Source organism: Meles meles, chromosome 4 (assembly GCF_922984935.1).
Source record: "Meles meles chromosome 4, mMelMel3.1 paternal haplotype, whole genome shotgun sequence".
Taxonomy (NCBI): Eukaryota; Metazoa; Chordata; class Mammalia; order Carnivora; family Mustelidae; genus Meles; species Meles meles.
The window spans coordinates 123430500-123445591 of record NC_060069.1 but is presented as its reverse complement, the minus strand read 5'-3'; the positions used below and the strand labels follow the sequence as shown (position 1 = coordinate 123445591).

The following is a 15092-nucleotide window of genomic DNA, read 5'->3' as shown; positions in this document are numbered from 1 at the left end:
TAATGTATACAACTTTTGTAAACAACTAGAAAGTTCAGGCTATTTATACAAGAAAAATACAGGGATATTAGAGTTGTAGCTTTGAAATTAACTGCCCCAGAACATACCTAGTAATGAATAACTTGGGAAAAAGAAAGATGACTTAACTTTGTAAATATGCAACTAAATTTTATGACAGTAAATTTTAAAGAATTGAACAAAAATAAGATGTTTTAAAATATTTTTTCAATAGTCTCATTAATAGTGTAGATGAATCATGTGATATTGTTATTCTTTTTTAAAATATTTTATTTATTTATTCAACAGACAAGAGATCACAAGCAGGCAGAGAGGCAGGCAGAGAAAGAGAAAGGGAAGCAGGCTCCCCGCTGAGCAGAGAGCCTGACACACGGGGCTCAATCCCAGGACCCCGGGACCATGACACCAGCCAAAGGCAAAGGCCTCAACCCATTGAGCCACCCAGGTGCCCCAATATTGCTATTCTTTAGAGTTGGATATAACTATTGTGTTTGCAGTTTTCAATAACAGTTCACTTCATATTTCTACACACATAAAAGTGTGTGACAAAGATAACTTTACTTATTGTAAGTCAGTCAATACACAAGGATGTACAAAAAGCAAGTATTCTCTCTCACTGGATTCAGTATCACCACGTCAGTAATCTTGGCATATGGTGGGTGCTGACCAACTCATATATGCTGCACTTCTTTTTTTTTTTTCTCAAAAGTGAAAAAGTACACTTTATAATTGTTTTTACTTAGTTAATATTATAGATACCTCTTCTGATCCATACTTTTATATCACTTGAATAGCTTTGTAATAGATGTGTCCCGATTTTTTTCCCCTCTTGCTGGACATTCATAGTATTTGCATTTGTTACTATTATAATATTAAAATGAACTTCCTTTTCATATATCTTTACATATTGGCTATTTGTTCAATAGGATATATTCATAAAAGTGGAATTTCCTAGATCAAAAAGAATTCCTTCAATTATTATTATTATTGAATCGGTACATGAGCAATGTAAGAAAAAATTCAGAGAGGAAAAACGAACATAAAAATAGTATCTTCCATTACACATTGATTCATATGATGCTTAAAAAGAAAAGTTTGGAGAATCTGTCATCTAATATACATACCAGCTGAAGGGACTGGATTATGATAATCATTAATTAATATGTGGTTAGGTACACCTTTGAGTATCAATACCAGTATTCAATGGAGCTTTTGATTTCCCACACATACTGCATTAAAATGTGTGGCAGTTTTGTATTTTACAGGTATTTAAATTGGTCAATTCCATTGCTTAATAGATTTTATTCTGAAAATATGTATTACATATTTTCAATTGTATGGATTGCAAAAACTACCAGATTTTCAAAGGCTGTACAGACCATTTAGTCCACAAATTTTCAATTTTTACTGCTCTTCTTGTACAAAATAAGACTTTGAGAATCAAAACAAACCAGTGATAACGGTTTGGCTAACTAGTCTTATGACAAATGCTTAATGGAGCTGCTTAGAAAACAGAACAATATGTCCCCCTCCACCTCATCACAGTGTTAATGACAATGAATTATGAGACTGTATTATCACTAGAATGTATGCTCCTTGAAGGCATAAGTTTATTTTCTCTGATGTGTCACCAGTAGTGAGGGTAGAATTAGGTATAGGATAGGGAGGGACTCAATAAATACTAGCTGATCGCATATTATGCAAATTTAACTAAGAACTTAAGGACATGGGCTTTTAAATGATCTGATTCCAACATTTAAACATAGAGGTAAGAGACATTCACTGTACAGAGTATGCATATAAAACAATTGAAATCAAGTAACAGATTGAGAAGTAGTCAGATGGAAATCATGCCCCGCATTATCAAATTCATCAGATCACAAGTAGTCCTTTTCTACCACCTAGTTTTAGCTTTCATAGGGCTAGGTTGATTACTCTGATTCCAGGAGCATCTTTGCATGACATACTGTATTACAGGTACATAATACAACTCAACTTACACATAGACAGAAAAAAATAGGAACTGTTAAGAGACCCAGAGGAACATATATTCAATTTGTTTACATTTAATAAAAGTTTTGATGAGACTCTTTAGGAAAAGTAAAGATAGACCTTTGATGGTTTCTTTATTAAACTGTAAGCAGAAGTACTGACTGATTTTTTAAGGTCCTTTCTACCATTTTGATCCCAGGAATTATAGTTGAATATAAATTCATTAATTTTTTGTCAGACAGAAGTGAATAGGAGAAATATGTGCCCTCAAAACTATGTAAAACTACTTAAAGGCAAGACAATTGTCAACTTCTTTGCATTTTTTTCACCCCCAGTAGTGAATAATATAGCAAATCTTTGAAAAACCCAATAAAACATACTAAGTACAAATTAGGCCCTGGTCTTTCATAAATATTTCTAGAAGTAGAAAATTAAAATGTTTCCAAATAAAAGCACTTACTAGGTCAATATATCACGTATGTAGTTTTTAAGGAAAAGAGCTATTTGTAGCCATAATGTGTATCTGATTTGACAAAATACATGCTTTTACATTGGCCGTAAGGGCTAACAATCCTATAGAGGTATAAGTAGTAGAAAAATGAAAATTAGTGAAATTCTATTGATATTTTGGAATTACAAAACATGTTACTTTAAAAAATAAAATATAGATGTTTGGCTGGCTCAGTTGGTAGAGCATGTGACTCTTTATCTTGGGGTCATGAGTTTGAGCCCCACGTTGGGTGCAGAGATTACGTAATTAAAAAAATACAAATGTTACTGACTCACAAAATGTACTTTCAAAAACTTTAAACAATTTCTTTTTGAAATTTATTTCTGAAAGTCACAGAGACAAAACTTTAAAAGTGACACATTTATACTCAGGATACATGCGTGAGCAAAAAAAAAATAGGTAAGCACGGGAATACAAAAATAAACATAGTAAAATTTTAATGAATACAGTATTCTGGATACAAGTAGAATACCACTAGGTAAGAGTTCTATTTATCTTCGAAGTCTAGGATAGTATGGATTGAGATAAATGGTTTAGGGCAGCTACTTCGCTATTCACAAGTTAATTAGTGCTGACCAGGAACTAAAGCAATTTAAGATTTTCAATGAAATTATAGGATGGATCTTCTATTTAATGAATATGTTTTAAGGTGATCGGTACTCATTTAAAGGCAGTTGGGGCAAGTCAAACCACAGAGAGCCCTCACAAAGACTAAGCACCAAATGACGAAATGTTTGTGGCTTTCACTTTTGGGCCACTTTAAATTTTATTTTGTTTAAATGTGTTTTCCATTAACATTCACATACAAATTCTTTCAGGCAAAAGTTTTAACATGGAACTTTCTGCTTGGAGATCTTGCCAACTGTTACAATAGTTTTAAGCAAAGAATACTTCAGAACAATCCCAAGCCGATACTTCATTGGTTACAATTGTAAGATGCAGAGCTTTTTCTTTAAAGTTTTCTGGTCCCCCAAAATTCAGTAGGGCCAAATGCATTAACTGGAAGTAGCATTTGTTTAAAAAAAAAAAAAAAAGTCTTAAAGATGATAATGTATAAAATAACTATTTAGGCTCTCATACACAATCTTTCTAAATTTTCACCCTGTAAGAAATGATTACAATGTTCTTCAGGCTTGCTATATGCCCCACATTATTAAACAAAACAAACAAAACAAGGAATTTAACATTTCAACAAGCTAGTTAACTATTTACTGTAAGCATATAGTGAAATTCTGGAAGACATACTACCATACTTCAAGAAAACACTATTAACAGGTAAGCATGTGTTGAAGGCAGTTTATAAATGAAACATTACAAACCTTATGTTTATGCATACAACTTATAAAATAGAAAAAAACTGCTATTTTTCCAATAGTATAGCATCACACTAACACTATATAGTTAAGATCGAAAAGTTTCTGTACACACGTCCACTACAACTCCACAGCAGCATACGCCTTAGACAATTTCATTTGTTATCCAACATATGCCAACCATGGTTTCACGGATTTGTACCAGTTTGAGCAGGCTAAAACAATAATTCTGCCTTATCTATTTAACTATGAGACAAAGTTAACCAGTTTCAGGGAACAAAAAGTTTCATAATCAGTAAACAAACGTATTAAACCTCCACAACAGGATGGAAATGCTTCTAAGGACATGATATAATCCTAACAGGAGGATGGATTATGCCCCTAGATAAAGTGTATGTGGGAATAGTTAGGAGCCTGGAGAAATACATTAAGACATATGGAACCTAAATGATCATCAAATCAGTAATAACTACTAGAAACTCTATGTGTATTATTGGCTTTTCTTGTGCAACATCATCCAGTTTACTGGTTAGGACTACTCAAAACTGTTCTGCCACTACGTGTTTGTTGTTAGTGCAAATTAATATTGAAATAGGGAGCAGTCTGAATCACATGGAATTTTGAAAAATTAGAATGATTGTATATCTAACCTTACTTTCGTATTCTGAAAAATGCTATAAAACTCAATTATTTTCCTAGCTTCTTAGATCTTCTACCATCTTAGATAATTCAAATTAAACATGGTTGCCTGCAAATTCTTTACTAGGGGAAGTAAAAGCAAAGTACATTTCGGTTATATTTTGCTGCTGGTCTCATATATGTGCTTTAGCAATGACAGCACTACTCCAGGCATTTATTGTGCTACTTTACATGAGGGAAAACTCGTAGTTCAAATTTTGACAAGCAATTTTTTTTTTTTTTTGGGTGGCAGGCTTATTTTAAAATAAAAACAACAAAACCCACATAAAAATCTAAAAATCAGATGGGCATTTTAACAACCTGAACTAGGAACTTAAAAGTCTGTAAAAGAAACAGACATGGGAAACTGTTTCTAAAAAATATGACCTTTTCTTACTCACTTTGGCTTTTTTTTTTTTTTAAATGAAGATTTGTGGTAAAATGACCTCAAAGAAAATTCCAAGTCACATAGGGCATTCATGTCACTGCTTTGTAATAGAAATATATTTTATAAGTATTTTAAACTTGAATGTTTTCAAGGAATTTAAGATTCTTTTTTAAAGCTCTAGTCCAAATCTTCAGCTGTTTTGTTTTTAAAAATAGAATTTGGGTCTCCAATGGAGAGGACATAACTGGGCTAAGCTACTTTGATGACCTTACAGGACAGTGAGGTTCACACAGAGATCATTTCCTGAACATGGTTGACCTTTAACAGAACTGATTATTTCCTCACCCAAACAGTTATGCAGGATACTGCCAGATCTCCACTACAAAAATCTTGCCAGTCTTTCTAGACAATTGTTTACCATCCATGTTTCAAAACCTTGTACCACCAGAGGCAAAGCACATAAAAGTGAAAATAAGTAAACTTATTTCTAGTCTATTTACCTAAAGTCTTATAAATCATATGAAAAAATTAAATGCATAGAAAGTAATTTCCTTGTTATCTGATCTGTCAGCCAAAAAATAATTACTAGTTTTCTGTAAAAACAGGAAACTCAATCATAAAAAGTGTTTAAATTAAAATGCCAATCTTGAAATCTTTTAACATCAAGACATTTAAAAAAAAAAAAAAGCTTGCAAATTCAAGAGGATGCTTGAAAAAAGCTATGGTTCAAAATTTGTTTATATTAAGAGACTAAAATCATGTCACTGCAAAATTCCCCAGGGCTTTCGGCACTGACACTGAAAGAAAGATTTTAGTCTTTTGGTCACTTGAAGCTGCTACTAAATACAATAACCCTTAAAAAAGGTGAAAAAGACAGTGAGGAACTGAAGGATAGATAGGTAACTACATCATATACACGCATAGTTTGAAATAAAGACAGTCATTTCTTCAAGGGATCTGAAGATATAAGAACAGTTTCCCACCATCCCTTCCTTTTTGAAGAGGATCCTCTAATCAGAAATAATTCCTTTAAGTTACTGTGAGTGGTGTTGCCTGGCAGCAGCTTCAATTTCCTAGGCTAGTGTTCAATCCAAGTAATTAAGTAATCTCACAAGGAATAATCATATATGGCAACAGGGTAAAAAAGCAGGGCAGTTCTTCCATGCACAAACATTTCAGGAGAAAAACCATCAATTTTAAAGATAACCATCAGGTTTCAGGTATCCTAGCACACTCTAAACCCTAAGTTTTGCTTTACACCATTGGTGACTAAAATTAACAAGTTTTGCAGTGAGGTTTTTTTTTTCTTTTTTTTTTGTTTTTTGTTTTTTTTTGTTTGTTTGTTTTTTTTTGCCTGCAACTATATACACATTGCAAAACTATTCTGCATCACATGATTTTAAATGAAATAAATATAAAAATGAACCACACAATCAACACATAACTTTAATACTCCACATTTATCTTGATCACAATGGTGGTAACCTCCTTGTCAACAATCTTGTGAGTTGAGGAGTTGATTCTCATTCTCATATCCATCAGGCAGATATGCTCTCCTCAGCTGGTCTGACTTAGGTATGGAGCCTCCATTCTTTACGTGGCGAGACAGGAAAGCACGGACTGCTGGGTGGTCAGCCTTCTCAAGTGGGATATTGGCTTCCAGGCACATTTTCACAAAGTCCTGGATAACACTGACTTTCTCTGTTTGCGCAGTACTGTTGCACTGAAGGGATGCAGTTAGGGGCCTCTGCTTCTTTCTTACATTCTGCTCTTCAAATTCTGCCTTCCTCTTGGTGTGAGTCTTTGACTTAAGGTGGTCACTAATGGCAGACTTGCGAACATGATTCAGAACCACATTGCAAGAAGTGCAGAAGAGTTTGCCTCCATCTTCGTGCAGCTCACCTCCAAACTCAGTGACTCGATCCAGGGGAGTCACATACAAAGCAGTCTTAGAACGGTTTCGGGCAGGTGGTGCTGTCACTACAAATCTTTCCATTCTGACTCTGAATAAGGTTCTTTCAAGACAAGAGAAACAAAGTAAGTGCTACATCAACAGTTCATTTGGGAAGTGATTAAAAAAAAACCAAACAGGTATAAACATTTCAAGACTTAAAGACATCAGAAAACTTAATTCAAATTTTGTGTGTCCATTAAGTCTTAACTTACCTGAAATATGTAAGGTACTAGTTATTAGTACCAGCAACTACTTACTAGTAACAACTAGGTCCATTCCTTGAATTTGATGAAATTCAAATATATTATAACTATGAAAAATGAATTTCAACTAACTCCAATGTCACTATCTTTTAGGAAAACCTAATCTGATGTCAATATTTAGGGTATTAATTATATTATTCTCATCAACTTGGATGTGTATTGAAATTTAAAAGAGATTTTACCTTCACAGTTCTAGGGCAACTGATTTTAGGAACACAATTATAGGCAATTGTGTACAAAGTTAGTTCAAACAGGTGGGCCACTAAACTGGCCTAATTCTATATGAAGATTTGTTCTGAGAAGAAAAAAAGCAAAAACTGAAAAAGAACACAGACCAACTGCAATTAACAGCAGCAACAATGACATTAAATGTTAAAGCCAAGGTATAGAGTTCAAACTCATTTTTTAATGTATATATGCCTCCACTAAGTTTTCTTAAAGCATGATAATCAACATATGCAAAGTGCTTTTTCTAACTTTTCCCCTTTTTTCCAAAGACTAATACACTTGTTAATTATTTACTTCATTTATTAACTAGTAAATTAGAACAAATCTAAGAAGTTAACACAGTGCCTAGTATATATAATAGGTGCACAATCACAATTTGTTGATGGAATAAGTAAATGATTATGTTTACTATTTTCCCAAGTATTTAACTCAGAAGCAGCTTAATAATTTCTCAATTTACCCTAATAACAAATTTCTATGATCTCTGCCAAAATCATGATGTTACATTATGGACACTGAAAACTTGAGATACTCAACAAATGTTGTCAGTGACAACCATTTGTTCTCTGGAGGTGTGCCTTTGGGCTAAGCTCTCACATTAGCCTGTATATATGAAATTAAAATGAATTTGATACAATTCAAGATGGAATGCCGTTCTCTACAAATATGTTAGAGAAAAATTCCTAAGTACTTTCTCAACAACAATGCTTTAAAAGTGTCATCAGCCATAACGGTGTATACTCTCAACCCAAACTAGAGAATTCATAATTGGGTTACAGGAAATCTCTCTCAAAAGAACTCTAAATTGCCAATGTGTTAAGACACCTGTGGACGTAAATTCAGAGACAGACTTAATGTTTCACAGAAATTCTGCAAAGTATGATAAAGTTTGGTTTTAATACATTTCAATTGTATTTTCTTTTCATTAACAAATTGTTCAGTGCTTGACTCTCATGTGCCAAATACTGTATTAGGCTATAGGTTTTCCTCCTGTTGTTTTTTGTTTTTTTTTTAAGATTTTATTTGAGAGAGAGAGAGAGATCACAAGTAGGCAGAGAGGTAGGCAGAGAGAGTAAGAAGAGGAAGCAGGTTCCCTGCCAAGCAGAGCGCCCAATGCGGGACTCTATCCCAGGACCCTGAGATCATGACCTGAGCTGAAGGCAGAGGCTTAACCCACTGAGCCAACCAGACTATAGGTTTTCAACAGCAGACAACAGATATGATTCCTGCCCCACAAATCGTCAGCAATGAATTAACACTACCCATGCTTGTACTTTCAGTCAATGGTACGAATTTTTTACTCCTATACAAAATCAGTCAAAATTATGATTACTTTGTTCTAAGCTAGTTATGAGAAACATTAAATATCTGTACCCAGTAATACCTAAATCTTTCGATGTGAAAGTTGTCTCTCTTTAAATATTTAGATTTCAAACTTTAAAACAATAAACATGTTCATTATTCTCTGAAGCATAAAATGCTCAATCATTTGTGCTAATGTGAAAGGCCTATACATTCCAATGTCCTGCAGCTTTCAAAAATCTGTATTACTGCAGAGGCAAATATCCACCCAGTAGAGGATGCTCGACTTTACGGAGACACGAGTAACAAAAGTGTTTTCAACAGAAGGTAAAAATATTTTAAACGAGGAAGTTAAAAAGTTAAGAGCAGGAACTAGCCACCAAAAACGAAGCAGCAAATTATTTACTAGATCGAAATAAAATTCAGAAGTTTTCAAGTTTAAGTGTTTACCCGATCAGTTTCCAGTTTTCTTCGTCTTGATACTCAGTAGTGAAGCGTCTCCAGCGCAAAACCAAAGACGCTTGAAATCCTGGCACTTTCGTTTGTTCAAACCCGGAGATGCCTTCAAATCAGTTTTTCAACAAGTGGTGATGGGGAAATAGTTTCTGGGCTTGCACCCTATTTTCCCTGCGGTGCCGGGAAGTCATGCCTTTACTGGAAAACATGAAAAACAAATGGAAAGAAAAAATGGGGGAGGGGGAGGGAACGAAGGGTAGATAAAAAGACGAATAAGAACAACACAGCCACCACGGAGGTGTCTTTAAAACCGCTCCCTTTAGGTTAACTCCACACAACAAATCCGGATTCCGACGTTTACCTCAACACTCAACCCAGTCCTTTCTCAGTTGTCCGCCCCGCTTTGCACCTCTCGCGCGCCCCAGGCCCCAGGGTTCGGGAGAGGAAGGGAAAGGCGGGGCGCGGGACGTTCCCGGCGTCTAGACTCCCTCCTCCCGCGCCAAGCTCAGCACGCTGGCGCCCCACAACCTCTGCCCCGCTAGCTGGGCAGGGCCGAGACCCAGCTGCCGGCCGTGGGCCTGAGAACTCGACAGCAGAGTTAGCGGCAGTCTCAGGGGAGGAGGCGGCAGGCGCCTGGCGGAGGCGTCCGCTGTCAGGCTTCCCGTCTCCTCCCTCTTCCTCCCGCCGACAACGGCGCCCCGGCCCCGCCCCCGGCTCCCGCTTCAGGACGGAAGGCCCCGGGCCCAAAGCCCGCACCAACGGCCGGGCCCACCCTCGGCCTTCCTAGCTCCTCGGTACCGTAGGATCGGGGCCGCCGTTAGGGGAAGTGGACGAGACCCGGCCGGAAAGGAAAGGAGGAGGAAGAAAAAAAGGAGCAAGGGGGTGAGGGAGGAGGAAGACCCGTCGCCGCCGCCGCCGCCGCCGTCGTCGCCGTTGCCCGATCGAGCCCCGCGGCGGCCGCCGTGTCCCCCGCCGCGCCCCGTCCTCTTGCGCCGCCTACGGCAAAGCTCGTAGGCGGTCCCCAGCAACCGCCGAGCAGCATTGACCAACAGACCGCGAGTCTATCAAACAGACGGCTGATTTGGCCAATGGGAGTGGAAGGGTGGGCATGTGTATGATTGGCGGCTAGACTTCTCCAATGAAAACTGGGGGCGTGGGTGGGCGGAGCCGGAAGTAGGGCCAGCCGAGAGGCCCCTGTCCGGCTGGGGCGGAGGGAAGGGGGAGGGAACTAGAGGAGGAGGAGGTTAGCCGAGGCAGCTACAGCGGCGGCGGCGTAGGGGCTGGTACGCGCTGGGCGGCGAGAGCCTCATGGCGGAGGAAGAGAGCGATCAAGAGGCCGAACGCCTCGGAGAAGAGCTCGTGGCCATTGTGGAGTCCCCGCCAGGCCCTGTTGGGTTTAGAGCTGCGGGCGACGGCAGAGGTGGCGCTGGCGGCAGCAGCTGCGGTGTCGGCGGCTTTGGGATCAGCAGTCGGGATTACTGCCGACGCTTCTGTCAGGTGAGGCTCCCGTCGGCCGCCCGGACTTGTCACCCGGGTCCTGGGCCTCCCTGCGTCTCCTGCCCTTCTCGTTCTCGAATCAGGGCTGTGTCCGGTGTTCGCTCCCCCAGCCCAGCAAGGAGAGAGAGTGAAGCTCTCTTCTCCACCTATCCGGCTTGGGGTGGGGGGCAGGGAGCGGGACTGGGATGACCCGCGGGTTTAGGGTTGCTGAGAAAGTGAGAGTTTGTCAGGGGTGGAGGGACTAGAGGGAAGGAGGGTCAGCTGGCAGGAAGGCTGTGTACTGACATGCCTCCTCTGCTCCAGACAGACCCCAGTCTGCCCGAGGGTCCCGCCTTCTAGGGTTTCCTACCCTGTTCCTTCTCACCTCATTTGGAATCTCTGGCAACATTTCCTGCCTTCCCTTCTCCGCCCCCTGCCCCCCGTATTCTCCCCTTTTTCGGAGATGGGTGGCATGCCATCTCTCTACCGCCCCCTCTCCTGTCATCGCCACCCTTCCCCCTCTGCTAGGGTCTTCTGTCATCCCCTCACGAGATCCCAGTGGGCCAGTTCTCCAGTTGGTTTAGGTGCTGACCCACTGTTACTTTCTTGGGAGGTGGGGTTAAAGCTGTGTGGTTGTCATCTTACCTTGTCTTAACCCTGGTTCCCCGACACACGTACTCCCTTTTCTAATAAACAGCTGATAGAGAAAGTAGTTTTCCTTAAACTATTGCTCGGGTTACCTCACCACCCCCTTCCATGTTTTAAATTACAATGTATTTTATGTAGTCTGTAAAATACAGTGTCCGAACGGTGACGGTAAATTATTTACTTGGTCATCCGCCACTACGATTTGATATAGTTCGAAGTGTTTGACCATAATCAAATATTAGAGCAACAAAGTACTTGTCTAGGGGTAAAATTTGTGTAATTTACATTCACATCTACATGTATTTATAGTTTAAAAATTTCGTTCTCATTCACAACACTCTTGTTTTGCAAACTGTTTTGTAATTCTTTTTTAACACTCCTTTAATACTCCATTCCTTTTTAAATTTATTTGTTATCTTGGATGTATAGGGTTCAAATCATGGCTCCACCACTTCCTAGTTTTGTTACCCTGTAACCTAAGTAACCTGCAAGTTACTTAATCATTTTGTGCCTTAGTTTCCTCTTCTGCCAAAAAGGGAGAGTAATTAAATGAATGAATATGTAAGGGATTTGAATCTTTTACATATTAATTGAATTTAGCTTCATTTCATTGTGGTAACAAGTAGGAATAAAGTTAACAAGAAGTGGGCATTGTGTTTGCCGAAATTTGATTTTATGCCTTTACAAGCATTGAAAGAAAAAGGACGGAGTTGACATTTTCAGGTAAGTGTTTAACATTTTAGCTTAAATAAATTTTTTTTTTTTGGACTCCCTCCTCCCACATCCATAGATAAGTTGGTTTGAAGGTGGAAGTTGCCTTAGTATAAAGTGTGTCGATTTTCTTTGTTCTCTATTTAGTGCCTTTCTTGAAAAAAAATTTTTTTTTTTTGGTATTGACTTTCACTGGATTTAGAGATTCAGTGTCTTTACAGTACTTATTGTCTAACTGTAGAAACCATGTTACAGGTAGACTTTGTATCTATGGTATTTAAAATTCTGAAAATTAGGTTACATTTGATTTTTTTAATATATTCAATGGCAAAAAGTCTTCATTTTTTTCTGTTTTTCTTTTATATCATTAATGAGCAACTTGGTTTTGGTTACATTTAGCTTTGTTAATTTACTTGGTCCGATAACTGTTAATTTCTATAGAATTTGAAATTTTGAGGGCCAGACATTTTTGTAAAACTTTGAACTACTCTTCTATATCTTGAAATCAGTTTTAAGAACAAATTAGTAAATTTAGCCTGTGAAATATAGCATCTGAACAATGACAGTAAATTATTTTAAGAACAAATGAAGTTGATGGTTCTATAAAACTCCACTACCTCCTAAATATCCAAGAAGATAAACTGAATAGGAAATACTTAACAAACTTTTATTTTATATTGCTAAGTTACGAGTTAAGTTATATTGACATACTTTCATGTTACCAACTTTTACCTGAAACCTCATTACATATTTTATAGTACTCCAGATTACCAGTAGATCTGTTCTTAGGGTTCCTGCCCTAGTTTCACCTTGCAGGTGAGCTTTGTGAAATTCTTTTTTGTATTAAAACATTAAGATGGAATAAAGGATTATCTGTGTTAAGTTGAATTTTATCTGTTGATTAATATGATTCTAGTGTAGTAGTTCTGTTTTATTTGCCAGTAAGAGAAGCAGTGGATCATATAACTAATTCCCAAAGATCATTTCTTTTTAAGCATTTGGTTTCCTAATGTTTACTAAGAATAATATTAAGTAACATATATTCATTAGTAAATTACTTAATCATGGGTAATCTATGAAAGGATAATATACACTTGGGTGGGTGACAGTTAACTAAATACATGAATTATACCCAGAGCCTTGTGGTGTTGAGAAGAGAGGCTCCAATTTATCTTCCTTTCTGAGAGAAGTATGAATCAAAATGTCTTGGCAGTTAGTTGTGTGGGTAAAGGGAGAGAGGAAGGAACACTTAAAAAGAGAGCATCTTGTGTCTTTTACCACAAGGAGAAGTAAAACAGAAGACAGTAGGTAATGTATGTGATAAATTATGCCTATACTCAGTACTTTAATGATATACTTTTCTATTTGAAAAGCAATACCAGTAATTATAAAATCTTAAACTAAGGGAATAGCCCCGAGATTTCAGCTAATTTTGAGATGATGAATTTGAGATATTGAAAGTGCTGGTTGCCAAATAGTTACATGGTCTAATGCTGGACTGTTTCTGTCACATCTCCCTGGGCTCTTATCAGTAGACTCTGAAAAATGCTTAAATAGAATTGGCCCTTAACTGATACTTCATTTGCTTTAAGGAGGGAAGGAGGGGGAAATATAATTTTCATCAAGGACCCACTAACTATTAAAGCCTTCATATTGGTCTTATTATGCAAGTTACATAACAGAAATTGAGGCCTAAACAAGTTAACTTGTCTTCAGTTCCAGTAAGTGGTTAAGCTGGGATTTGAACCCAGCCTTCAATTTCTACTGAAGTGCAAACTGAAATTACAAATAAATCCTCAGGGGACGCCTGGGTGGCTCAGTATGTTGTGTCTGCCTTCGGTTCAGGTCATGATCCCAGGGTACTGGGATTGAGCCCCACATGGGGGTCCCTGCTCAGCTTCTCCCTTTCCCACTGCTGCTCCCCTTGCGGCTCCCCCTGCTTCTACTCTCTTTCTGTCAAGTAAGTAAATCTTTTAAAAAATCTTCAAATAATTATAAAATGAATTTTTTTGGGCAAGTTGTGTAAAGGGGAAAAGTAGTTACTGAAAGTATTCAGGGAATCATGGATGAAAAATTTTAAAAGTAGTCTTTCATTATGCCACAGTATAAAAAATATTTGAAGAAATAGGTAATTATTATTTCTCTGACTTCTTTGGTACTGTGAACTATTTCTCTAATATATGAAGGTTGTAATAATTCAACTTACCTTGTTGTAGGTATATTGAAATGTTTTCCTCCTAAATTTATATACTAGCAAGTTAAGGTACTTTGTTCTTAGTTTAGTGCCAGAAAGAATATAGTGAGTGATAAAGAAATATTTCTGGAAATACTTTGATATGTTGATTAAAATAGATTTAAAATTTTTTTTTACTACAATAGGGTTACTAGCCATCCCGTGAGGATGTCATGAGTAGAAAAGGAGAGAATGAACCTGAAGTGCTCAGTACTCTATGTAGCACGTAGATAAGATTAAATAGATAGAAGCTATTAATATTTCTGCAGTGCAAAATCCTCTGACGGTTTAAGAGGGACAGTAGAGATAATCTAATCTGTAGATCACTTATAGTTTGTATCCTACAATAAAATTTAGAGAAAATTTAGGAATGTTACATTTCTAAAATTCTGTTATTTAACTAGAAGACCCTGATGAAATACTAAATGATGTGCAAAAACAACTACATTTTCTCAGATTTTGTTTCCTTCAGGGGACCTTCTTTAAGTCTGGAGATATTTTTGATTGTCTTCATTGGGGGTTGCTATTGGCATAATGTGGGTAGGGGCCAGGGAGGCTGTTGAACATGCACAGGGCAGCCCCAACAATGAAGAATTATCCGACCCAAAATACCAATAGTGTCAATGTTGAGAAACCCCACTATAACCTTAATTTGAAACTCAGTGGATACTTCATGTCTGTAATACTGATACAAATGGCAAAAATATATTTTTAAAAATACATGCTAATGTCTCTTTAGAGAAATTAAAATTTAAGCTTTTTTTTTAAAAGTTTTATTTATTTAAGTAATCTCTGCACACAATGTGGGGCTTAAACTCATGACCCTGAGATCAAGGGTTATGTGCTCTTCCAACGGAACCAGCCAGGCACCCCTAGAGAAATTAAAATTTAATTGTTTTTGGAAAATATGGTCTTTATTTT

At 37.5% G+C, this 15092-nt stretch overlaps 2 protein-coding genes across 4 annotated transcripts in view; one reads left to right on the top strand and one right to left on the bottom strand.

Moving 5' to 3' along the window:
• Positions 1-3262: 3262 nt before the first annotated feature.
• Positions 3263-10159, bottom strand: CGGBP1 (CGG triplet repeat binding protein 1). 3 transcript variants are annotated; one of them, XM_046003160.1, is made up of 3 exons: positions 9902-10159; positions 9098-9301; positions 3263-6915 (listed from the first exon to the last, which is right to left on the bottom strand). In XM_046003160.1, the coding sequence occupies exon 3, from the start codon at positions 6894-6896 to the stop codon at positions 6393-6395; it is 504 nt and encodes a 167-aa protein (XP_045859116.1). In that variant the 5' UTR covers positions 6897-6915; positions 9098-9301; positions 9902-10159; the 3' UTR covers positions 3263-6392. The 3 variants fall into 3 exon arrangements, with proteins under 3 accessions (XP_045859116.1, XP_045859118.1, XP_045859117.1); XM_046003162.1 differs by having other exon boundaries at positions 10004-10148; XM_046003161.1 differs by lacking the exon at positions 9902-10159 and adding an exon at positions 9465-9895.
• Positions 10160-10332: 173 nt separating this feature from the next.
• ZNF654 (zinc finger protein 654) overlaps positions 10333-15092 on the top strand; it is an 86513-nt gene continuing 81753 nt past the window's right edge. Inside the window, exon 1 of the mRNA XM_046001624.1 lies at positions 10333-10600. Within this exon, the coding sequence (XP_045857580.1) occupies positions 10412-10600 (189 nt within the window). The 5' untranslated portion in view covers positions 10333-10411. The remainder of the gene's footprint in view (positions 10601-15092) is intronic.